The sequence below is a fragment of the Lagopus leucura genome, unplaced genomic scaffold (assembly GCF_019238085.1).
Source record: "Lagopus leucura isolate 7727_CA_CO unplaced genomic scaffold, USGS_WTPT01 Super-Scaffold_100037, whole genome shotgun sequence".
In the NCBI taxonomy this organism is placed as follows: domain Eukaryota; kingdom Metazoa; phylum Chordata; class Aves; order Galliformes; family Phasianidae; genus Lagopus; species Lagopus leucura.
This window is the reverse complement of record NW_024962286.1, coordinates 4,991,575-5,016,242: the sequence shown is the minus strand read 5'-3', so window position 1 is coordinate 5,016,242 and position 24,668 is coordinate 4,991,575. Positions and strand designations below refer to the sequence as shown.

The 24,668-nt window shown below is 43.2% G+C and overlaps 3 protein-coding genes across 6 annotated transcripts in view; 2 read left to right on the top strand and 1 right to left on the bottom strand.

Moving 5' to 3' along the window:
* Nucleotides 1–6,116, bottom strand: part of LOC122186429 (transcription factor HES-5-like) — a 21,147-nt gene extending 15,031 nt beyond the window's left edge. The window contains exon 1 of one of the 4 annotated variants that reach the window (XM_042883084.1): nucleotides 6,069–6,116. The gene's annotated coding sequence lies outside the window, so the exon portion shown is untranslated. Of the gene's footprint in view, nucleotides 1–4,853; nucleotides 4,989–5,174; nucleotides 5,436–6,068 lie in introns of those variants that run through there. The other 3 variants (XM_042883083.1, XM_042883081.1, XM_042883086.1) reach the window with 3 other exon arrangements.
* On the top strand, nucleotides 2,688–3,390 carry HES5 (hes family bHLH transcription factor 5). The gene is made up of 3 exons (XM_042883088.1): nucleotides 2,688–2,741; nucleotides 2,866–3,031; nucleotides 3,137–3,390. Exons 1-3 carry the CDS (start codon nucleotides 2,688–2,690, stop codon nucleotides 3,388–3,390), a joined length of 474 nt encoding a protein of 157 aa, XP_042739022.1.
* On the top strand, nucleotides 5,092–24,627 carry PANK4 (pantothenate kinase 4 (inactive)). The gene is made up of 19 exons (XM_042883074.1): nucleotides 5,092–5,342; nucleotides 7,448–7,530; nucleotides 7,908–8,116; nucleotides 9,939–10,122; nucleotides 10,682–10,774; nucleotides 12,451–12,604; nucleotides 13,487–13,668; nucleotides 15,128–15,209; nucleotides 16,365–16,465; nucleotides 16,928–17,083; nucleotides 17,674–17,786; nucleotides 18,285–18,372; nucleotides 19,105–19,256; nucleotides 20,673–20,728; nucleotides 21,265–21,314; nucleotides 22,566–22,673; nucleotides 23,100–23,200; nucleotides 23,684–23,752; nucleotides 24,212–24,627. The coding sequence occupies exons 1-19, from the start codon at nucleotides 5,165–5,167 to the stop codon at nucleotides 24,423–24,425; spliced, it is 2,373 nt and encodes a 790-aa protein (XP_042739008.1). The 5' UTR covers nucleotides 5,092–5,164; the 3' UTR covers nucleotides 24,426–24,627.
* Nucleotides 24,628–24,668: the final 41 nt, after the last annotated feature.

The window sequence follows — 24,668 nt, the reverse complement described above, 5'->3', positions numbered from 1 at the left end:
AAGGCAAGGTGTAAGCCACCAAGCCATGTGCACAAAGCACGGCCCAGGGCACACAGGAGCGTGAGGCTCAGTCAGCCTGTGCTGACACTGCCACCCCCCAGCAGAAGCTCCACGGCCCAGCAGTGCTCCAGCTGTTTGGATACAGATGATCTCATGGGTGGTTCTGCAACTCGTGACCACAGTGGGATTGACAGAGGAATCACTAAGAAAGCAAGCCCTTGTGTGCACAGCATGGCTGCTGCTTCCAACAGTAGGCCTACCCAGCACATCAGACTCTGAGAAAAGGAATGACTGTGCCACATTCTGCACATCTGGCAATCTGGGGCCACGTTTCTGTGAACCCTGCTTCTGAGCCCCGCTGCCAGCCTTCCTCCTGGCTCCACACAACAGGGCACAGATCCCTGGCAGAGAGGGGATGAGGACCTGGACCACCAACAGGTGTCAGTGGGACAGACCAGGAGCTGACAGCTGAATTTCAAGAGCCCCGGCTGAGAAAACTGCTTACAGAGGCTTTGGCACAGAGCAAACCTTCTGCCTCCAGCAAAGGAGTTCTTCCCTTACTGAAGCATTTCCAGAGAGCACATCCCACACAGGATGCACAGTAGGGACACTCCAGGGAGTTCCTTAACCTGACGTTCATGTGGGGAAGTATCCTGTTGCCTGTAAGTCTCCAAGCCTCAATAATCAAAACAAACATAAGAGGGGGAAAAAAAAAAAGAAAAAAAAAAAAGACTTGTTTCTCTTTTATTCCTCCCAAGCTACCAGGGTAGGTGAGGCAGATCTGCTGTCCTTTCAGGGGCGGGAAGCTGGGGCTCAAGGCGCAGGGCTGTTGTTTTGTGCACGCTGCAAGGCAGCTTGCCTGGTTCACCATTCACATCAGACGGTGCGAGCCCGCAATTCCAAGGGTTTCCCACATTGCCCCATTCACGGTGTTAAACTGCCAACAAAAGAAGTGTGCCTCGGTGGGTCCCGAGCAGAAAGCTAACGCCTGCTGCACCATCTGCCCGCGCCGAGGAACGGATAATGCTTTAATCAGCGCGAGCTGGTTTAGCCCTTGGGAGCCGTGGGACGTTGGTGATGGGATGGCATTATTTAAAACCACTCACTTCGTATCTCTGGAAATTGGGATGAACTGGAAATTGGGTCACAGCTTCCTTCCCACCTCGCTGAGCCCTTGGCCTTCCCACAGGCCACAGCCTTTCTGCGTGGGCCCAGAGCTGCACAGCACACCCAGAACGGACATACAGCAGGGATTGCACCTAACAGTGCCGGCCACTGACTGACAAAATAATGCTAGGAATTGATTTCCAACAGGACTCATGCTCTCTGCTCAGCAATAGGTTTTTGCCAACCATCAGCAATGACAACAGGTTGTGGCCTTGCTGACGGTGACGCTGAGTGCAGGGAAGCAGGCTGACCGCAGCTGGCACAGGAAATGAAAGGTTTCCTCATCAGTTTTGAAAGATCGGCAGAGGAAGCAGAGAGGGCTTCCACGAACACTGTTGTAGTGAGAAATGGGTACTCAAGCACTAACAGTGCCAGCCTCTGACCTTGCATTTGCAAGGGCACGACTGCCCTGCCAGCTCCATATTGGATGGAGCTGGGGCAGAGGGCCCAGAACCTGCAGCTGCCTGGAAAACATCTCAGAAAGGTAGCTTTAGCCCCAGATCCTGCCTGCTCCCTTCTGCTTCCTTAACTGCCCTGTAATGCACAAAGCAAGGTACTGAGAAAGCCCAGGGTGGCAGAGAGTCCCAGGGTATCCTAGCAGCTGTGCTTACATCCAGCAAATAGGGTAACGCACATAAATTGATAGCAAGAACTGACCTTCCTACAGCTCAGCTGTCTGTACAGGGAAACTATATTCAGGGGCTTTGCTTAAGAGGCTCAGAACCGAGGGAACAGGGAGGCATTTGCAAACCGCCGTGAAATCAAATAGGACACATTTGGGAAAGGCCTCATAATCATTACATGCCACGGGCTGCCATAGGAGAGCCCAGATTATCCAAACAAAGCAAGGAAGAGCTCTTAATATGCCTTACAGACGGACTTGACACATTTAAACAAGGGAAAGGAAAATATTGCGAGCTAACAGCTTACAGCAAGTTGTTTCAAGGGTTCTTCCCTTGATTTCACTCTGTAGTTGTCTAAAAATTACCTGGTACTGTATTCATCTAAGCACGGTTTAATGTCAATGAGGGGGTTTACTCCCTCTAATTCTGCATCTTTTCCTTTTCAAGCTCTCTTTTGGTCATTTGGCATTATCTCTTCCTGGGATCAGTCTTCTGTGCTTAATTTCAGCACAGCCTGGGAAAAGGCAGCACATTGAGATGTCGCCGTTCCCAACATCAGGCAGAAGTTGGATTATAATGACGGCAAATGCTTTCCCATGTTCTTACCCCAGCGCCCTCATGCCAGGCCCTATTGTGTCACACGCTCCTCCGTCCACCTGCTCCTTTGGGAGCAGGGTATTATCCCCAGGCAATTCACAGTCAATTTACCATGCTGTAATAGATGCTGTCCCTATTGTCCCGGGGCACACATGGATTGGCTATCTCGACTGTGGGAAACTCAAAGTAGCTTTGGACCCATACATTTGTATGCAGCTCCTGCATATAAATAGAGCAACTCTCCACTGCTTTCCCCACCGGCCAAGCAGCCAGCTCCGTGCTGACAGCAGCTCTCGGATAATGGCACCCAGCGCTCTCTCCCTGGAAATCCTGACACCCAAAGAGAAGAACAGAGTAAGTATCCGCTCTGACTGCAAGGGCACATGGCTGAGAAGGGCTGAGCCTCTTTAGCAGAGGATGACATAGAGATGGAAGGGGAAAATCATGTCACTAACTGTCCTCCTGCTTTGTGTTACAGCTCAGAAAACCCATTGTAGAGAAACTGCGTCGCGATAGGATTAACAGCAGCATTGAGCAGCTGAAGGTGCTGCTGGAGAAGGAGTTCCAGAGACACCAACCCAACTCCAAGCTGGAGAAAGCCGACATCCTGGAGATGACTGTCAGCTACCTGAAATACAGCCGAGGTGAGCACACACCCTGATCCCCGACTGCTTGCTGCCCTTGCTTTCTGACACAACAGCCATCTGAGTCTGCCTGCCTAACGCTTCTTTCCTCATCTTCTCTTTCAGCTTTTGCAGCATCTGCCAAAAGCCTACAGCAGGATTACTGCGAAGGGTATGCCTGGTGCCTCAAAGAAGCTCTGCAATTCCTCTCTCTCCATTCAGCAAACACAGAAACCCAGATGAAGCTGATCTGCCATTTCCAGAGGTCACAAGCAATGCCCAAGGACTCTGGTTCTCCTTCTGCACCCACTTCCACTCACCACCCCTCTGCAAAACAAGCACCAGCAAAGCCCTCCTGCAACCTCTGGAGGCCTTGGTAGGCCAAGAGCACGTCCACCATCACCTGGACACTGGTGCACATTCCAGAGGAGACCACGACTTGCTACAGAAGTCCCCCTACTCCTCTCACCAGTAGGAAAAAATGTTTTCCTTCTGCAGAGCATTACTGCACATGGATGCCTGCTTCCCTTCTTCCAGAAGGACTGAAACGTTCCCACCACGTGGAAAGAAAGTTATTCTGAAGGAATGCGGCACGTAACCCTCCTGCTAGGAGGACCGAGTTGTTCAGAGAGGAACGCTGACTGTTCTTAACCTTAGTGAGGTTGCACGGGTACATCTGTTGAGAAAGCTGTAACTGCTGAGATGTTTGGGTCAGTGTTTTCAGGTGTCTGCTCAGCAGCAGCCCCCCTGCATCCTGCCCCGCTTGGGACCCCCACACCACCTGCACCTGAGCTGCAGGCAGCAGCTGGGGCTGGGCTAAGCGCAGACATGTGAAAACCTGGCTGCCAGCAGGTTCTATGATATTTGTAGACTGTACTGAGCTCCGGAAATGGTTACACCAGAACTCAAGCTGCGTAGAGGAAATTCCTCGGGATGTCTTGCTCGCAAAGTCAGAGTGCTGTTTGTGAGGTTCAGGATATGTATGCCTTTTATAAAGGCAAGACCTCCTTCTAATATCCTTATAGGAATGAAAGTTACGGCCGTGTTGTCGATTTTACATGAAATATTTATCAGTCTTTTATGAAAGGCAGTTGTACAAATAATATTTACTGTTTGGTAGCCCCACCGGGGAGAATGTAAAATCAGTGCTGTCCTTGAAGGATGTTATGATGTTATGTGCGAGCTGCACCACTGCATAACTCGTGTCAGAAACCATCCTGAATTCAGGGGTTGCACAGAATAAAAATTGAGTTAAGAAAGAATAACTTGTTGGGTTTATTGAATGATTTACACAGCTGATTTCCCTGCAGGTCCTGGCTCACCCTCAGTTTGTGAGCTGAACAGGCAGATTTTGGTACAAAAGCACACGTTGCTGGGAGCAGCCGTCACTGCTCCACGTCCGCTCAAACCCCCAATGCTGCTTTCCAGAAATGAACACAAAGCTCCACATTAACAAACGGGGCTCTCAATACGAGGCAAAACCAGAGGCCTCCCCACTCTGCGAGAGGTTTGGAAGCTTAGAGCCACATCTGTCAAAGGAGGTCAGAGCAAGGGCAAAGGGAGACTCACACCCCCCTCCCAGACACAACCCACAGGCCTCACAGTTTGCTGAGGCGCTCATCGCCCTGTTCAGCATCCCGTGTGAGCCACCCAACGGGCACTGCACACACTGGGCAAAACCAGCAGGGCTGCCACACAGCTGAGGACCGTGAAGAGAGCGCAGACATCGGCTGCACGGATGCAACGCAGCTCAGGTGAGGAAAGGCGCTTCGCACAAACAGCGCTTACTACAGAAAACGGCAGCCAGCACAGCCCTGACAACACTCCTGCTGCCTGGGCTTACCTGCGGCCCACCAGAGACGAAGAAGGTCCACAGGGGCTGATGTAACAGCATCGACGCCCGCACGGCGGCTGTGGGGCCCCGCACAGCGCAGCACCGTGCCGACGCCGGCCCGCTCCCCTCAGCACTGAGGCGGGAAGAGGCGCGAGACCGACCGTTACTCCGCGCACGCGCCCAGCACGGCCGTTACCCGCCGCACGCGCTCAGAGCAGCCGTCGCTCCGCGCACGCGCACAGGGCAGCCGTTGCTCGGCGCACGCACGCCCCTCACCTCCTGCCTCAGCCACGCGCCCCGCCTCGTTAACATGCAAATCTATGCACATACGTTTGCATACCGATGAGGCCGGGCGAGGAGCGGGGCTAGCGTTCAAAATGGCGGAGCGGGGAGGCAGAGGGAGCGGCGGGCACGGCAGTTTGGATAAGAGCATCACCCTCCCGCCTGATGAAATCTTCCGCAACCTGGAGAACGCCAAGCGCTTCGCCATCGACATCGGTAACCGGGTGGGGACGGTAGCGCGGAGGAGGGGGGAAGGGCGACGGCTCTCTCCCCGCTGCGGGGACTCACCGGGGCCCGTTTCTTTCTGGCGCGCGGGGCACACTGGGACGTGCAGTCCTATGCAGTCCCCCGAGCTGCCCGCGCCGCCGCGGAGCCCCAGAGTTTGACTACAGCTGCCATCACGCAACGCGCTGAGGGGGCGGCGCGGGGCACAACGGGATTGGAAGTCCCGTCCCCGGGCGGCGGCGCCGCGCGGGCGGAGAGCAGCACTACAGCTCCCGGCGTGCCCCGCGCGGCGGTAATGGGCAGCGGGGGAGGGGGGGGAAGCCTAGCTGGGAACAGTGCGGGGCTGCCCTTGGCGGCGGAGAGGGGCGAGGAAAGGAGAGCCCGGCGGGTTGAGGGACGCGGGCTGCTCTTCCGCGGGGCTCGCGGGCTCGGCTGCTCCCCACGAGACGGCGGGGCCGGGAGCTGCTCGGTGGCAGCAGGCCCGAACGGCCCCGGGTGCGGCACAGCTGAGCGGAGCCCTGGTGGGGGCCGCGCTGTGAGAGCTGTGAACCGCAGTGCCCCTTCACACGGCCCGCTGCTGCTGTACAGAATGCTGCGGTCAACACAAGCGGTTTCTCTCCCACAAGGTTTGCAGGAAAGCTTCTCCACGTAGCACACAAAATCACTGAGGTTTTTTTTGTTGTCCCTGTTTCGCTTTTTAAAGAAGAAAAACCTCACCTGTAGGCGATCAGCAGCTTCGGGTTTTGTGTACCACGAACGTTACAGCATTGCCCGGTGCCCTGAAATAACATCTGGGGGCAGGAAAGCTTTATTGCTTTTGTTACTATAAGTGTCTGCCGGGGGTTGCTCTGCACTGACCTCGCTTGAGCGCTGCTGGAGAATGCCTTCCGTTTTTCTCCTAGATTGCTGAAAAATTCCATGTTGATCTCAGCATTGTGGAAGAGACAAGCTATGTTTGTAGCACTGCTTCGTAGGCAAAGCTACAGGCACCAGCAGATTAGTTTTCAAGCTGCATTCCTTGATTACATTCATTTGTAAGGCAGCCGAGTTAGGACCACTGCACTTAGCAGTTATGTTATGAACTGACAGACTTCTTACTGGTAGGACTCAGGATTTAACCAGAAGCTGGTTATAATTGTTTGCTTGGTCTTGCACACACGTACTGAGAAGGCAGTGTGCCAGATCTCTGGCCAGAGGCCAGCTATGCATACAGATTTAAACACAGCTATGGGATAGAACTGCAGCACTGAGAAGTACGGACCTTCTGAGTGCCTTGTAGTCACGTTTGAGACGTGAGTACAAAGTTAAAGCTGTCTTTCTATATGATAAGGGTGCTTGGTTTGCAGCCCATGCTACTTTTATCTGAGTTAAAATTGTTTTTCCTCCAACAACCACAGCAGCTGTTTTATGAGGCTTACTGATACTTTAATACGTGAGAGGTTGAAAGGATTCCCCTCATACCTCCCCTATTTCTGAGGAAAGAAAAAAGCACATGTTTTAACAAACGTTTTGACAGCTCTGTATGTTCAAGCTCAAACATCCACTTGTTTAAGACAGCAGGTACTGATTTGCCCAAAGAAAAATGAGTAAATCAAGTTATTCAGTCTGACTTCATGCATTGCTCAAATGTGGCAAGCTTACATATAAAATGTCCTTGTAAGCAGCAGATCTGGGGGCTTGTAGAAAGTTTTCAACTGCACGGAGTGTATGCTGTGCTGATACCTGCTTTGCCTTTGGTTATTTACTCAGCTCAGATAGCTGAGTATTTCAACTGAGCTACCTGTAGAGCAGGCAAACATGGTGGTATAGATGAGTAAGAACTTGTGGAGATGGCTGGAGATGAACAGAAACAAGATGCATCAGCTGCTCTATGTGGATTTCCTGGAGTTCTTCTCACATAGTCATTTGCCACTAACTATGCCAGGTTTTAAGACAAGGGTTCTTTGATTACTACATTATGCACTTAGCTTAATTGTATTTGGCTTTAGAAGAAGAGAACTCAGCTAAAAACTCTTAGGTAAAGCGTACATAAACATAAGTTAGGTTGTTTGCTGTAAGGTGAGGCATTAATCATAAGTTGTCATCTCTTTTAACAGGTGGCTCATTAACCAAGTTGGCTTATTATTCAACTGTGCAGCACAAAGTGGCAAGAGTGAGATCCTTTGATCATTCTGGAAAGGTAAGGACTGCATCATTAATGAATTGCATGAGATTGACTCATAGCAAAGGTAGAACTGGAAGTAAGGTACTGGGCTTTTCGTAGTACAACAGAAGTCTTCTTTGAAAGCTGTCTAGTGCTTCTTTCTATACAAAACATTATTTGCAGTTTACTCAGTTTGACTTTCTGTAATGCCTCTGTTCTGGGCAATCTCCATTGTGTTTCTAGCTTTCACCATGACGGTGCTTAGATTGCTACAGTTACTGTCTGAAATAGTTATTTTCTAGACAGATCAGTATGGTACTTCTGAAAAACGTGTAAACTGTTGTTTCATACGTGTTTTGATTTCATGCATGGAAGAAAATTTACCATATATTTTTAATTGTTTTCTTTTAAAGGACATAGAAAATGAACCTTTGTATGAAATATCAGTTCAGGAGGAGATAACAGCTCGCCTGCACTTCATCAAGTTTGAGAACAATTATATCGAAACTTGTCTAGATTTCATCAAAGACCATCTTGTCAATACAGAGACTCAAGTCATCAAAGCTACAGGTGGTGGTGCCTATAAATTTAAAGATCTTATTGAGAAGAAGTTGGGGTTGAAGTAAGTGAAACTGTTTAAAGTGAGTTCAGTATCGTTGAAGTGACACTTCGCTGCCTTATAGCGGGCAAACTTTCTACTTTGCCATTCTTCCCCTAAAAGCCATCTGCATAGAGAAGTGGAGGCTGGAGGACACGTGTGCATCTTGGTCAGGTCGGGCTGAACCCAGTAGTTAGTGAGCAGGAGTTGCAAAAGGATACTGCATCATTAACTGGCAGGGCAGAGGTCTGTAGGAAAGCCAGGGAGCTTCAGGAGAAAGGCAGTGAAGGAAGAAGTATGATGTTATCAAAGCTTTTCTTGAAGGGATTTGTTTGCAATAGCTTTTTTTTATGTTTTTTAATTAAATTACTCTGTATTGAGATGATCTTTTTTTTACTCTTCACCTCCCAGCTAGCAGCATTTCAGTGGTGCTACCCTACTTGTCAGTGCTGTTGAACTTTCAGTCATCATCCAACTGCACAAAACCTCCAGCTGTATATAAAGTACAGTATTTGAGCTGTAGCAAGCAGGAAATAAGTTTGTTACAAACAAGTTTAATTGGGAATCTTTGATCAGATACTGTGATGAGGTGTATTTATTTTAATTATGAGTCATTACTTAAAATCCAAAGATGCTATCTACAAGAAGGCTGTATTATTAAAAGCCAAGTTATTGCTGGCAAGCTTATTTTTATTCTGTATGTACCTAATACTTATAGCTACCTGGGTTCTGAAGTCACAGTTACAAAACCTTCTACTATTTTTGTGAGCATGCCCAGAAGGTAAATAATTGAAACAACACAGTAATTTATTGCATAGATCCTGCCTGTACTTCATGCAGAGGCAGAGCCTTGCAGGAAACTGAAGGGTTCACCATTCACACACGTTTATCAAAAGCCATATGCTAAAAAAGCTGCTGTAAGTACAGATAATTGTATCATTCACTTACAGCAGTATAGAATGTTACCTCACACAGCATATTTCTCAGTTTCTAAGGCACTCTCTTCATCTCCTTTTACACTGCTTTTTTTGCATAACTTTCTTTTTCTGATAGGTAGAATTCTGCTGACATGTTGAAACAGACTTGATTGGTCCCCAAGCAGCTTTTCTTTCCTGAGAAACATAAAGCATTCTGTATTAGTCGAGATGTTTAATTGTGTTTTGCTTTTGTGTTTTTAGTAAAGGTTTTTGATACTTCATTTAAGAAATTTAGCACACACCAGTAACAACATATTAGATACAGAAGTTTGCAGAAGTAACCTTTGGCTAACTCTGACATCCACCCTATCTGAGCTTCCCTGCTCAGGGATTCACTGTTCAGATCCTGTTCTTGTCATGAAGTGTCTGTGTGTGTTCAGAGATGCCAGCAGCAGGCTGCTTGCTGTCATCGTGATCTGCCATAAATGAGTGGAAATGATGCTGTAGTCTTTTTCCCTTCTTAAGAAAGCATGGGAAGAGCAATAGATTATTAGGCCACGTTAGAAAATAGTTGTGTTGTCTTAACTACCAGATGGGTTTCCTGGCCTGCTGTATCACATGGGCACACATGTAGCTGTGTGAGCACTGGAGCAGTGATGGAGACACAGACAGGAGCAGGAGCATTTTACTGAGGAACGATTAATGAAGATCAAAGCGACTGTGTAACTACAGCCTCACTCTGGTCTGTGTGTTCTGGCACTGAAGTTGAATGGTGGAGCATATGCAAATCTGGGTTTCATGGTTTAAAAGATCTGGACTTTTGCTGCATGTAAAGACTTGTAAAGTCTTTAAAACCAATGTTCTGAAGCAGCGCTTGGTTATCAGTGAGGCTGTGACATTTCTAAGCTCCTTTCCCTTCCCCACTTCAGAGTAGATAAAGAAGATGTGATGACCTGCCTGATCAAAGGATGCAACTTTCTGCTGAGGAACATCCCCCATGAAGTGTTTGCATACCAGAAGGATTCAGACACAGAGTTCCGATTTCAGACAAATCACCCAAACATTTTCCCATACTTACTGGTGAACATTGGCTCTGGGGTTTCAATAGTGAAGGTGAGTGGTTGCTAAAATCTGTTGGGTCTTTTTGTTTGTTTTGGATTTTGTAGAATTGATGAAGATGAGCTGAAACTTTAAAATTTTAAATTTGTAGCTGTTTCTTGTTGGGTGACACAAAACTTAGAATGAAAATCACTTCTTTTTTTTTTTTAACTTTCAATTTCTTACAGAGTTAGAAATGCTTTTCCATTCCTTACTGTAGTTAATCTTTTCAAATCACATTTAATTTGGTATTCAGAGAAGTTGCTCCACGAACTGATAGGACAAAGACTGTCAGATAAGAACGACTTTTCGTACATTGCTTATGGAATTAAATTTAATATCCATATTTAGGATTCTCACCCAATAATTAAATACAAAGATTTTAAGTGCTACTTTTGGGGTGGGTGTGTGGAACCTGTATCTCTGGATAACCTTTTGCCTGGTATTTCTGCAGTGAAATTGTTCTGCCTGCACCAATTCCACTTCTCATGAAGTTCATGTACTCTCAAATTATAACTGTTAATAAACAGTAAAATAGGACTTTCTAGATAAATGTGCTCTGTTCTGTTGACAGGTAGAATCAGAAGACAAATTTGAATGGATAGGAGGGAGCTCAATTGGAGGTGGAACCTTCTGGGGTCTTGGAGCACTGCTCACTAAAACAAAGGTATCGAAACCTCAATGTTAAGGAGCGTGTGAATATACAAAATGCTGAGAGAAAGCCTGAAATAGTGGAATGCCAAATGCTTTAAACAGGGAGACATGATGATTCAACGTGGTATTTGTATGGGAAATTAGAAGCCCAATATCAGCACAGTAGAAGATGTGGAAAAATGTGTATGTGTCTCTCTTGCAGAGCATTCTTCTATTTAAGAACTGCTGTCTTTGTACAGAGAGAAAAGGGGCAGTTTTGCAGTGCTTGGGACAATTTTAATGACCTCCATGAGGAGCGTGTGGTCCTGGACTGTTAGATAAAGGCTGAATGCTTGGTTTATGTTCATACCTGTAATGCTTCTGAAGCATAAAGGGGAGCTTTACATGCAAAAGGATACAAGTAGAATGCAGGGACAAAAGTGATTAAATGCTCTGTGGCAAAACAGTGATTCTGTTTGAGTCTGCAGGAGCATCCATAGGAGCAAAACAGAGTGCTTAATTATTGCAAAATGTGTGAGAGTAGGGAAGGGGAATTGCACCTCTGTTATTCTTTTCACTTTCAGGGATTCAGCGCTTCAATCTCAGGTTGGTGATGTGCCAGAATAAGGCCTCATCTCGTACTGCTGTGCCTAGCTCAGCTCTTCAATCATGCTGTTTTTTCCTGTCTCAGAGTTGCATGTGACTTAAATAGGAGTCACTAAATGTCACCAGTGTAGAAAAAGCTAGAGTTACATAGCCACTAGATAAGAAAATGTCAAAGGGAAGACCCATACTCAGAATATTTTGTTCGATGCATTTCAAAAAGAAATCCTGGAACATGACAGTGTCTGCTCTTTTTTTTTTTAATGTATTTGTAGAAGTGGGAATTAGCATTAGCAAATTCATAATACAAGCTATTAGGATGATGCAGGGTTGTTTTTTTGTTTTGTTTTTTTTTTTAAAGCTTAATCTCAGGGACATCCATGCATTTCTGCATCTGTAAAGACAGACTTTGTCTGTTCACTTTTTAATCTTACATTTTTGTTTGCCTCAAGAAGACTTCACTCTACTTGCTGTGCTGCTGACTTCATTCCAAGACAAGATATGTGAAGGTTCTGTTTCATATGCATTAATCTGGAGATTAAAGGTGCTAGACTGGGATAACTTTTTGGTGATTTACTTGCTGAAATATTATAAATCCTTTCGGTGGTGTTGGATAAAGTTGTTTTTCCACCTAGTTTTAATTCTTTGTTCACTGGGGTTGCATGTAGGAGAGAAGTTGGCAAACTGTGCTTTACTTAATGCTGTACCAGTTCTGGATGACATCATTTTGCCAGAGAGCTTTCAGTTCTCCAGATTACTGCAGGGTAGACAATTTAGACAACGTGATTCATCTTGCACTCAACCTTTAGTTCTCAGGAAACATGCAACAAAATATTTGCAGGTTAGAGTCACAGAATGACTGAGGTCGATCCTGTGATCCAACCCCTCTGCAGATCATTTAAGAGGATAGTTGCATTTCATCATTAAAGGCTCTCCACTTAAGATCAGTGATAAGATGTGGACTCCAGATAGAAGTGATGCAGGGTTGGTTCCAAGCCAAAGCCCATATTTTTTTCTGTCAATAAGAATGCTTCACAACTCTTGCCGTGTGGGCAAGGATCTCTGGCTGTCTTGAATACTTGCAGTAACTCTGCTTCTCATCCTCAGAAATTTGATGAATTGCTGCAACTTGCTTCCAAGGGACAGCACACAAACGTAGACATGCTGGTGAAAGATGTGTATGGAGGCGCCTGCCAGACCCTGGGGCTAAGTGGGAACCTGATAGCAAGCAGCTTTGGGAAATCCACTACAGCAGATAAAGGTATTAGTATAGAAATATCTACTGAAGATTTGCATGCAAATAATACCCTCTATTGCCTGTCAGATTGGATTTGCTACTTGTACAAACTTCCTCCAGACATTTAAAAGGACAGAAAAATAGTTGCCAGTTTTATCAGCAAAAATACGTGTTGCCATATCCATTTTCTGATGTCATGCATGTGGGCTGAGAGGGGATGTGGACTGCTGCCTGCACTGCTCCACTTGTTTAGAGTTCTTTGAAACTATTGAGAAGAAATGCAACCATCTCCCCTGGCCCTTGGGTGTCTGATGTTTGTCGTGTTCTCAAACAAGTAGAGCTGAAAAATAACCACCTTTTCATGTCCTTCTCATGATCTCACCTACATATTTTGCCTACAATACTTTATTGAATACGTGTGTTAAGTGGGACTGCCTTGCAAGCAGATGTTTGGATTTTCAGTTCGGGATTCTGGAAGTCTAGGCAAACAAAAAAATATCTGTCGTAAGTTTGCCAATGTAAATTTATGCATGTGGGAAATATAATTGGCTCTGTTTGTCCAGAAAAAGATGTATGGCAGAAATTTGTAGCTTTCTTTGTAGTGTCATAATAAAATACTTGCAGTGCATCACATATCTAGATGGAGAGATGATCCACCTTTCCTAAAGAGGTGAAATTGAGTCAATGCCATTTACTCTTGGCCTTTCAAGCAGGTTTCTTTCAGGCTATATTTTATGGAGGCTTGGTGTTTTCCTTCTATCTTCAGATTGGTCTTTTTCAGCCCTGGCTGTAGGGCCTCTGCTTAAAAAAAAATATATATAGATATATATATATGTATATATATGTAAAAACATTTTGAGCATTCTTAGGCTGTACTAATTTGGCTCACTGTTTCCTTCCTTTAAGAGTTCTCCAAAGAAGATATGGCAAAAAGTTTACTCCATATGATCAGCAATGACATTGGTCAGCTTGCCTGCCTCTATGCCAAACTCCATAACTTAGATAAAATATATTTTGGAGGATTCTTTATTCGGGGTCACCCTGTTACCATGCGCACAATAACCTTCAGTATCAACTTCTTCTCAAAGGTAATGGAAACAGAATTTTTCCTAATTGCAGATTCATGTGCCTAGGCATCTTTTCTAGGTGATAGGGAAGCTTTGCTAAGTCTCACGTTCAGTAAGGACTGGGGTTAGGTAGGTAAGGCAGGGCCTTGTTGTGGGAGGGTAAAACAAATGTGAATTTCCTAGGAGTTCTGTTTGGCCTCTATCTCTCTGTGTATTTGTTTGTTTGGTGGTTGTTGGACACTGTGTCTTGTAGCTGCCAAGGATTGGGCTCTTATATTTGTTTAGATAGCTACCATTATTATTCAATTCCTCTTGCTGACTTCACCTATTTCTTTTCACCCCCAGGCTATGCAATGTTGGATTGCTCTGCTGAGATAGTTAGCAACTAGCATCAGTAATTTTTGGTTGGTCGATATGTATATATATTTTTAATTTGTTTTGGAAAAGGAAGCAAGCTGTAATTCTTTGCAGCTTTTGAAGCTGTGGCAAACACTAAAGATATTTCAGTGGAACAATGGTCTAATCCAAAAGTTCACATACAGCTCGTTACAGGTGGATCAGTTCCTCCACCATCACACTGCATACTGAAGTATGACAGAATTGATGACTTATTTTTTTCCTCAGTGCTTCAGGCAAGAGACTCCTATAAAATGCTTGTATTTCCCCTTGTTTAACCTTGCAGTCTTTCTGCAAGTTAGGGTAAGAACTTGGTTGAGTTTCAAGAAAGCTACAGCTTTAGATTCTTGTAAGCACAGTTTTATCTGTACAAAATCTCACTGTGAATTATGTATTTCCTCACTACAGCTAAGCCCAGTTAACTTTTCCTACATGACCTGCTGTAGACAGAGCTTATTTTCCTTCAGAGGGGACAGCGTCTCACCATAAGAAAACTAAGGGTGTTAGGTGGGGGATGATCCTGTTCTCCCTACCGTTCCTGTTAACACTTAAACTGGATTAAATTCATGGGGAAAGTGCTTGTCTGTGATAATATACAGGGTGACTGGATGTTGCTGCATGTTCAGTATGAAATAGAATAACCAGTGGTGTGGGTGTGGTGGATGCACAGTGACACGTTTATGTTGATGACCTGGAAATCAGATGGTCTTACATTTTCAGCCTGTTCAAGCAAGAGGAGTTGAGTACTCATGGAATAATGCAGCAGTCTTTTCTAGTGAAGCACTGGCTTCCCTCTGCTTCTGTGGTTGTGCAGGCTTAGAATACACACCACTTCTGCATGTAATTTTTTTCCAGCTGTCTTAGAATTGTGGAATGATGTATGTTAGCCGTTCCTCCTGAAGCTGTCTTTCAGAAACACCATTTTTTGGTGCACCATTAAAGTTACTGAATGTGTTAGAGTGTAGTGCAAATGAATATTATCATCTTCTAGTTGTTTCTATTAAATTTAAGTGTAAATCTAGTGACAAAGAAGTAATGTTAGCCATCAGGGACCATCCAATTGCAATGTTTCATATTGTGGCAGGGAGAGGTTCAGGCATTGTTCCTGAGACATGAAGGCTACCTGGGAGCCATTGGGGCATTTTTAAAAGGAGCTGAACAAGACAGTAAGTACAGCATTGCTATGTTCTGTATATGCTGTGTTCTGAAATGTCAGTGTAATGTCCAAGTTTCTCTTAAGAGGCTGCATGTAAGTTGTTGCCTAGATAAACACATTTGGCACTAATAAACACAGATGCTGGGCTTTGCTTTATATATTTTGGCAAGGGTGTGATAATTTCTCACTGTTTTCCTGCTTGCCTCTGAGAATCCAGCAGGATTTGGCTCTTCTCTTTTCTGCATTTCTGCAGTCATACCTCTAAATCAAATCAGGGAAATTGAGTTTGAGAACTTTCTTCCTCTTAAAGAGGCCAGCTTTTGAATTCAGTTAATGTTCTGAAGAAGAACAGCATCTCAAAACTGTGTTCATTTGAGAGTGAAAAGCCTCATAAATGTTTATAAAGAATGAGACAATTCTTTCGAGCATTCTTTGGGTGTAGGATGCTTTGGTCGAATTCTGCCATTTGTATTTTCTTGTTTTCTCTTTGTGCTACGTGCCATTCAGTACATTCATCGTAGTGGAACAAATCACAGGGTGTTATGGTACTTAGCTTTAGTAAATATCACGTATATCTCAGAACAGTGGAAGCCATTTTGTACCACTCCATAGATAACAGCAAGGAACTCAGCTCAGAGCTGCCCAGGTGTGAAAGTTGTTGTTCTGTTGGCCATATGGCGAACATCTCAACTTCCAGAAACTCTAAAGAAAAAAATGTGAAAGTAACTTCAGCGCTCATGTGAAGCTTACACTGTGCTCTGAGAGTTCTGCAATCTGTTCTGTTAATGATGGACATTTAAAAACAAACAAACAAAAAACCCAACTCTCTAATAATAGAAGCTTTAGCCATCTATAGTGCTTAAAGAACAGGATTTCTTCAATAGCTCTTAATGATTAGGAAAAGAAAGGGGTTAAGAAAAAAATGCTTTTTGAATTGTAATCTTGTGTCTCATTTGAAGTTCTTTAGAGTTGGATGATTCAGCAAGTAGTTAAAATATAACTGTTGGGACTTAGAGGGGAAGAAATAAATATATTTTTAAAGACAAAGAGAAATGGCTTTTGCAGTGGAACAGCTTCTCTGTAGAGATGCTGGCTGTAGACTCATTCATGTGAGTATTTTCAGTTTTATTTTCAGATTATGTGTCTCTCTCTTTCTCTTTTCTAGATCCAAATCAATATAGCTGGGGAGAGAATTATGCTGGGAGTTCTGGACTTATGAGCACATCACCTGATGTCTACCCCATGCAGAGGACCCGGAGTGGTACAGTATGTGGTTGCCTTTCCTAAAATGAGTGTTGGCACTTAGATCTGAACTTAGATGGCTATTTTAAAATCTAGTTGCTCCTTACCCCTGGGACCGTGCTGCTTTACCAGAAGTGGCTGACATGGTGCCTTAAGTCACGTGTGATGGTTTGACATGATATTTCTTAAAAGACTGTGCCTGCTACTTTGTCTTGCTCAGCATCACTAAAGGAGAGAGACAGCCTGCTGCTGCTGCTGCCCTTTCTTTGAGGTAGCTTGGCTTTGCTACAGTTGAAATACTGTACTTGAGAATTTTGAATCTGACAGATTCAACAGAATGTCTTGTTAATGGCTGCATATACTAACGTGCAGTTGTCTGCAATCCTGAGTTGTCTGAGAATGGGTTTCTGTAGGCCTTGTGCTTGTTTAATTTCTAGTGAATCAATTTCTGAGTAAGTTCTAATAAATCTTTTGTTTTTCACCTAGTTTGACATGTTTGAAATGGATAGGTTGGAGAGACCGCTGGTTAACCTGCCACTGCTGAAGGACCCATCAACCTATATTCCAGACACTGTTGACCTCACAGATGATGCCATGGCCAGAAAATACTGGCTCACTTGTTTTGAGGAGGCGTTGGATGGGGTAAATATCAGAGGAGTTGTACCTACAAGTGGTGCACATACTTCATGTGGACCAAGCTGTTCAACCACACAAAGTGCACCTGTATGTCAAACCTATTGCAAATAAGTACCTCTTCCCTGTCTCTTAATTGAAAATATAAATCAGAAACTTCGTAAGTGTTGAGTTGGGGGCTGGGAAAAACACTAGGAGAACACATTGACCTGACCTTACTGTCACAGAGAAAGAATGAACACTGAGTGTTGATGTGCACCCACACCCTCATCCTTTTTTCTTGTTTGTTTTTACCCTTCTCTAAATAGGTGGAACTTGTGGCTCACCTCTGAAAGCACAGGGTTCAAAAACCAAAAAGCAGTAATAACAAAAAAAAACCCACCAACTTTAAATGTTTAGGAAGGAAAGAGGTGTTTAAAATTACTCTTTGGTGGTTGGCTTAATGGAAAGCTGGAGTATGCTGTGTGGGAGGGACAAGTGAGTGTGCAAGAGCAGAAAAATAGAGCAGATGGAAGGGTTGCTGTTCATCCCGAGCTTCAGGTCAGTTGCACAGAAGGAAGAATTGAAGTGGTAACTCCAGTGCCTCATTTCTCTACCAGGTAGCAAAGCGTGCTGCAGCCAGCCAGCCAGATTCTGTTGATGCACCTGAGAGAGCCGAAAAGTTCCGACAGAAGTACTGGAACAAGCTCCAGACACTCAGACAGCAGCCTTTGTAAGTGTCCTTGTTTCCCTGCTTTTGTAATCTGGCCACCTCTGCTGAGCAGAGCAAATTAAAAGCCAACTAAGCTACATAAATGCTTTTGTTCTTAAGCAGAGCAAGCTTAAAGCTAAGTAGGCTGAAGGCAGTAACAAATTGATGTGTCAGGTCCTCTGAACAAAACATTAGAATTTAACAGAAAAATTCCATCTATCTCAGCACAAAAATGACTAAAGGTCTTCAAGTTACTAAAAATGGTACCTGGCATCTTTACTCTGAACGTTTTCCCTCTCTGTATTTAAATAATCCATTTAATAGATGTACCACTTAGTGGCAGTATTCAGCACTTGTGGCATGTGAAGACTTCTAACTGAGGTGTTTGTCTTACATGCTGTACCTGTCTGGAATTCATCCTATTAATGGAAAAACAGGAGAAAATTACTTTTTTTTTTTTTCTTTTTTTTTTTTTCCTGTTTGAAGTAGTTGATCTGTTTTCCCCTCTCCTTTTTAAAGTGCATATGGCACCTTAACAGTTAGAAGTCTTTTGGATACAAGGGAACACTGTTTAAACGAGTTCAATTTTCCGGATCCTTATTCGAAGGTAAGCTGTTCTTGCTTTACAGGGCAGGCAGTGTGAGATCAAGGCACTGTTCTGTACTCGAATGCTTTGTATAAGTAATGGCTTACATACAAGACATTGACAGTTTAACTGGTTGGTTGTTGCTGTTTTCAGGACAGTTATTGATTGCTTTTTTTTCTTTTTTTCCTTTTTTGTAATTCAGATAAGATAGTGCCAACAAAAGATCTTGAGGTAAAGGTGGCACTCAGTCCCTTTTTTTATAAAAAAGAACTAGCTGTGTAACATTTGAGCTCATTGGCAATAGAAGAGGGATCAAGAGTCTTTAAGCATGTAGGATGATGAACTTTTTGATGCAAAAATTAGAACAACCCACACTTTCCCATCTTTTGCAGAACTGCTAGTGGTAAGCCTTCTCACCCAGGTTACCTGGTTTTGATGTTGCTACTTAAGTCTCTCTTTTTTGTGTCCATTCTCCCACTCCCCGTCTGCCCAAGGTCTACCATACCTCTCCTGTATTAAGACAAGTAATTCTCAGACTACAGAACACATGCTAGCACTAATAAAGCTGTTTATTAGAATCCCAGGCAACTTTTTTCTTGTTGGTACTAAGCATGCTGATAACAGTAACTTGTTGGTCCATTAGAGGCCATGAACGTAGAGGAGAATGCTTGAACGCGGTCTTGGGACTGAGACAGCCAATGATGGGTAAGGATTTTTTGTCCATAAATGCGATGTTTCATGTCTTTCTTACAGGTAAAGCAGAAAGAAAATGGCATAGCCTTAAAATGTTTTCAAAGCGTAATCGAATCTTTGGATTCATTAGGCTGGGAGGAGAGGCAGTTTGCTCTGGTGAAAGGACTTCTTGCGGGGAATGTCTTTGACTGGGGAGCAAAAGCAGTCTCAGAGTAGGTGTTAAATATTTTAAAAGCACCCTTTTAAGATATAGAATATCCAACTGTTGGTTTTCTGTTTTTGTTGTAGAAATAATGAAATGCACCAATCTCGTTGTAGTTTGTATTTAACCTTAATCATATGTTGGTTGTTCATTTGCAAGCATTACTGCGGTGCAGCAAAGTTTGTTTCCACCCTTAAAATCTGGCAGACATCACTGAATGTTTGAATTAAATGACAGACCACCTAATATTGCAGTCTGGCTCTTTGTTTGTAGCTGTTACTAGCTCTGCTTTTGAGTATGTGTTACATTTAAGCTGATATTATCTTCCTACAGTAGAAAATGTGCTCTCTCTGTAACCCCCAGTTGCCCTGATATCAGTGTATATTCAATGGGCTGTAAGCCAGGTTGGTGGTCTCTTAAAATAACTAAATCCCAGTTGTTTTCGATCAGCATACATTTTTACTGCCATTTTGAGAGCTCTCTTTCCATATATCCTGTCAGCAGCCATAAATTCAGAAAAGGATGTAAATGCTGTCAGTTTTGAAATATCTTTGTTTTTGTACTTCTAGATTTTACCTCTTTCTGTGGGGTTGATAATGCAGAGTAGGGGAGGTGGGCACTGTTCTGCAGCAAACATTCAGCGCTTCCTTTCCCTTTCTGCATCTTTGAGGAGTTTTCCCCTCATGAGTAAATAACAAAAAAATGCAAGTCAGTTCAAAACAAGGTGATTTGAGGCTACTTGGATCTGCGTTCTAATGCTGCCCACAACTGCAGAAACTTGAACTGACCCCAGTCACAGCAATTAGTCTGGTTGCCACTTGTCTAAGTGTAGCTCTCCCTCTGTTCGAGGAAGAAGCTAAGAGTTAAACATCACTTGGTACTGGACTGAAGGCACTTTATGAGACTTGACTGGCAAGCACTGCCCACGTGGAGTAATATTTTAACTGGCAGCTTAGAATCTGGCCTCATGTACATCCTCATCACCAGCTAAGTTTGAAGCTACTTTTCTATACATGCAGCCAATAGGAATGGCTTTTAAAACCTGTATTTAGTTAATTTCTTTTTTTCCTGCCTTCACACAAATACAACTCAAAATGTTGTAGACAGATCTCCAGATTTAACTTTGTAAAGTGTTGTTTTATGGCTATGATAGTTTAGATCATTACTATATTTATGGTCATCTGCAGATCCAAATGTTTGTTGTTTTTTTTTTTCCCCCATAGAGCAGTGCTTGCTAATCTCCCTAATTTAATGTACATGCAAGCCTTTTGTTTTTAAGGGTGGATCTATTTTTCAGTCACTGGACCTGTCCATACTCCCAATTATAATCCTGCAATAAAATTGCCAACAGCCTGCTATGCAAGTATTCAAATTAAGTGAGCTGAAGTTACTTAACTGCGTACCCTTTATTTCTTTTCTGATACAGTGTTCTGGAATGTGAGCCACAATTTGGATTTGAAGAAGCCAAGTCAAAACTGCAAGGTATAGGGGGGAGATCTGTAGTGTTGGTTAGATCTGGATATTGTGTTAATAAGAGAGTAAAGAAGAGTGTGATGGTATTTAAGATGGCAGTTCTGCTTGTGACAAGGACTCAGTAGCACTCACCAGTTTATCTGAAATGCAGTCTCAGTGGAATGTTGCTTTTTGTGTTCCAAACAAAGTGGAACCCAAAAACCTCTCTGCTGCCCCAATACTCAGAATATCCTGAATAGCCTGTGCTGTTTCCTGTAATGGTTCCAGTCCTGTCTTAGCAAGTGTCTCAAGGAACAGCAGCACCAGCCATCTCAGAACAAGCCATTATGAGAGCTTGCTCATATGACTGTATTGCTATCAGAAAAATTCTATTCCAAGGCCACTGTAGTTGAACTTCCAATAATTAAGAGTTCAGGAACTCTTTAACATTCAAAATCTGAGTTCAAGTATTCCATATCTTTAAAGAAACACCTCCTGCTTTGCATAATGTACAGATTTACTCTTTGCCTAAAAGTGATGCTAATACAATTTTGTCTGTGACACAGAACGTCCCTGGTTAGAAGATTCCTACAGTCAGTGGCTAGAGCGGCTGAAGGTACGAGTCCAGAATTACCACTGATCACTGAGTAACTGAATACATTACTCATGGAACAACCCTATTAAGCTTGTTTCTAACATTTCACATAGCCCTGTTCAGACAGCTCAAAACAAATTCTGTTAGTGCAGCACTAATAATTCAGCAATCATACCATACAGAAATAAAACAGACATTTTGTCACTTACCAAGCTTCTTGGCTTACTTTCTTCAGGAACTGCAGCATTTGGAATCCAGCTGCTTTCAAAGCTCTTCCAGCATAACCGTAGTGTCCCTTCTTTATCAGGGCACTTATTTCTGTTTAACTAGACCTGGAATTTTGAAAAATTGCATCCAAATGTAATGTTTGGATTGTCCCTTCATCTGAGTAGCCAGGCTAAAAATGACAATAATGTGGAGCTTTCTGAAAGTAATGAGCAACGTGTTGTGGTTTTTTTTCCCCCTGTGGGATGTCCACTGCTATTTCATCAGGTTTGGAAATGATGAACAGAATTTGCTACTAATCATTAGATATTACATCTTAAAACAGAAGTATCAGTTATTCCTCCACAACACTGCTAAAAAGCAGCATCCTGACAAACTGTTCTTAAAAATTACACGGTATTCACTGCAGAAGTTCTTCTGCTGGTACAACCTGGAGTGAACTGCATTTCATAACGTCAGATCTAGGACAAACTAAAGGTTAATGGAGAATAGGAAATGTCTTTTTATTTTAGGATGTCACTGCCCCCAGCAGTCCATCCTCCCCTTTCCTGGAGAAGGGAATCCTGTTTACCCTACAGCATGCTAGCTTATAACAGCCACAAAGGTAGGTTTACCCTAAAAACCACACAGGCAGCTATCCATGCTGCTGCTTGTATTCTACAGAATGGTATTCTCCAGCTGCATGGCATAACAAAACGTGATTCAAAGCCTAACCACCCCTCTGAAGGAAGCTCATGTTCACAGTTGCTGGAGTCAGACGTGTTTAATTGGCTGTTATAGGTTTAATTAATGGAGTTTGAAAAAGTGCTGTTAAGTGAAGTGGCTATAAACAGTTTTAATTAATTGTGCAAAGACAGCGTTAGAGAAACTGATTTCGCTTAAAATAAGGGTAGGTAAAGTTTTGATGAGCTATGCTCATCGAATAGATCTAGATAAATATAGGGCTATAAAATCTTGGGTCTTAGAACTGGTGTTTCTAAATAATACAAACTAGTCTGTGAAATGAACTGTGAACTCAATCCTAAATGCATTGGTTTTCTCTTGCAGGAGGGTCCCCCTCATAAATGTGCCTTAATTTTCGCAGATAACAGTGGAATAGACATAATTTTAGGCGTCTTTCCATTTGTTAGAGAGCTTCTTTCTAGAGGAACAGAGGTAAGTGGTCTTTCATTGTACAGGCAATACATAATGGAGCTTTTGTAACTGGTGAAAGGTTTGTTAAATACCTTCTGGCAGTGCACTGTATGAGACCAGCTCATAGCACCTAAAGTGGGAGTGATCTAATTTGAGACAGTGAGCTTGTTCCTAAATTCCTGGAAGTCTGAGGTTTAACTAAGTTTACTGCAAAGCAGAGCAGGGGTTAGGTCAGAGCTAAGCTTTCTAATGGAGGATCTGTAATGTCAGAACACCTGGAGTAGTTGGCTAGTTTGAGGAGAAAATAAGGACCAGGCCTTCAGGCTCTCTTTTCTTGATTCTGTTCTTATATAAGCCAGAGAAATGCAGTGTTCAAACAGACAGGCAGCTCTAACACCGTATATGGACTGTGTTAATCAATAAACTATTTTGACATCTTTGCCTTAGGTTATATTGGCTTGTAACTCTGGCCCTGCTCTAAATGATGTCACCTACAGCGAATCCCTGATCGTTGCTGAACGGATAGCAGCAATGGATCCAGTTATTCAGTAAGCATATAAACAGTCTTCATAACATATCTTAAAAAGCACAGAAGGAAGAAGCAAGCTCCTGGTTACATATGGAGTTCCTTATTTGTGTTCATTACTGTCTGAAATCTGCAACTAGAAGTAAGGTACAAACGATGACTCACTTCAATTATGGCAAAAAATTTAGAAAGCAGTTCTTAATTATATTTAACAGTATACATATCAGCTTCTTGTCAGTATCATCCCTGATAAGGACTCAAACTACTAAAATAGTGTATTTTATTTGTTAAAAAAAAAATTTGAGGGAAATATATGCTATTTCCAGCCTGTTTCCTGTAGAGGACAGGTAGCTGACTAGATAACCTGCTGCTCATGGAAGTGTGTTTCTGGGTGATTTCCTAGCAGGAAAAGAAGCCTTTGCAAAGAATACTCAGATATTCTTTCTGGCTCATTACCATATTTACATGACTGTAACTTTTTGTTTGTTCCTATTTTCAATTAAAGATCTGCACTGAAGGAAGAGAAGCTGCTGCTGGTCCAGACGGGTTCAAGTTCTCCTTGTCTAGATCTGAGGTATAATGGCAAGTTTGTCACTTTGTGTGCTGAAATACCTTAGCCACCCTTCACAAAAATGACTGAGTTGGTCTGCATTACAGACTTGTAATACTGATGAAGCCTTTCTAGTTGCTCTACAGCTTGTTTATCATTTTTGCTGTTCAGCAATTACATGCTGTCAATAATCCACGTGACTGTAAGAAGCACTTCATGTTACCTGTTTTTAACTGCCATTCTCTCTTGGACACAGAACTTAACCCGTGTTTTCTCAGAAATCCCAATTCTGCACACACTTAATGAAGCTTTTAAAACTATATTTTTATATATCCCATTAATTTTGATTAAGGTGTTACTGGTTATTGGCGTCAGTAATTCCATCCCCTGCCACGTTTCCTACAAGTGACAGGACCCTCAGAACATCTGCTTTTTCAGCTGCAGTGCAAGGATGACTATTTCTAACCATACCTCTCATTTCAGCCGCCTGGATAAAGGTCTGGCTGTGCTGGTCAGAGAACGGAAGACAGACTTGGTTATCATTGAAGGCATGGGTCGTGCCATCCACACCAATTACTACGCGGCTTTGAAGTGTGAGAGCCTCAAGCTTGCTGTTATCAAAAACTCCTGGCTTGCCGATCGCCTTGGAGGGAAAATATTCAGCGTCATTTTCAAGTATGAAGTGCCATGTAAATGATACAGATCTGGTCAGCTGGGTGAACAGGAGCAGCAGAATGGACTTGCACTAGTTTTACTTTAACTGTAAAGAATGTATTTTTATTACAACAGGGAAAAGAGGTCACAGGAAATTCCATATTTATATTGTGCTTTTGTGACTTAAAAAGCAACAATATGATTCACTCTATAGTATACACACTCAAATATATATATGTATATCACTCATTGTTTATTTTGGTAAGTGTTTATTTTAATGATTCAG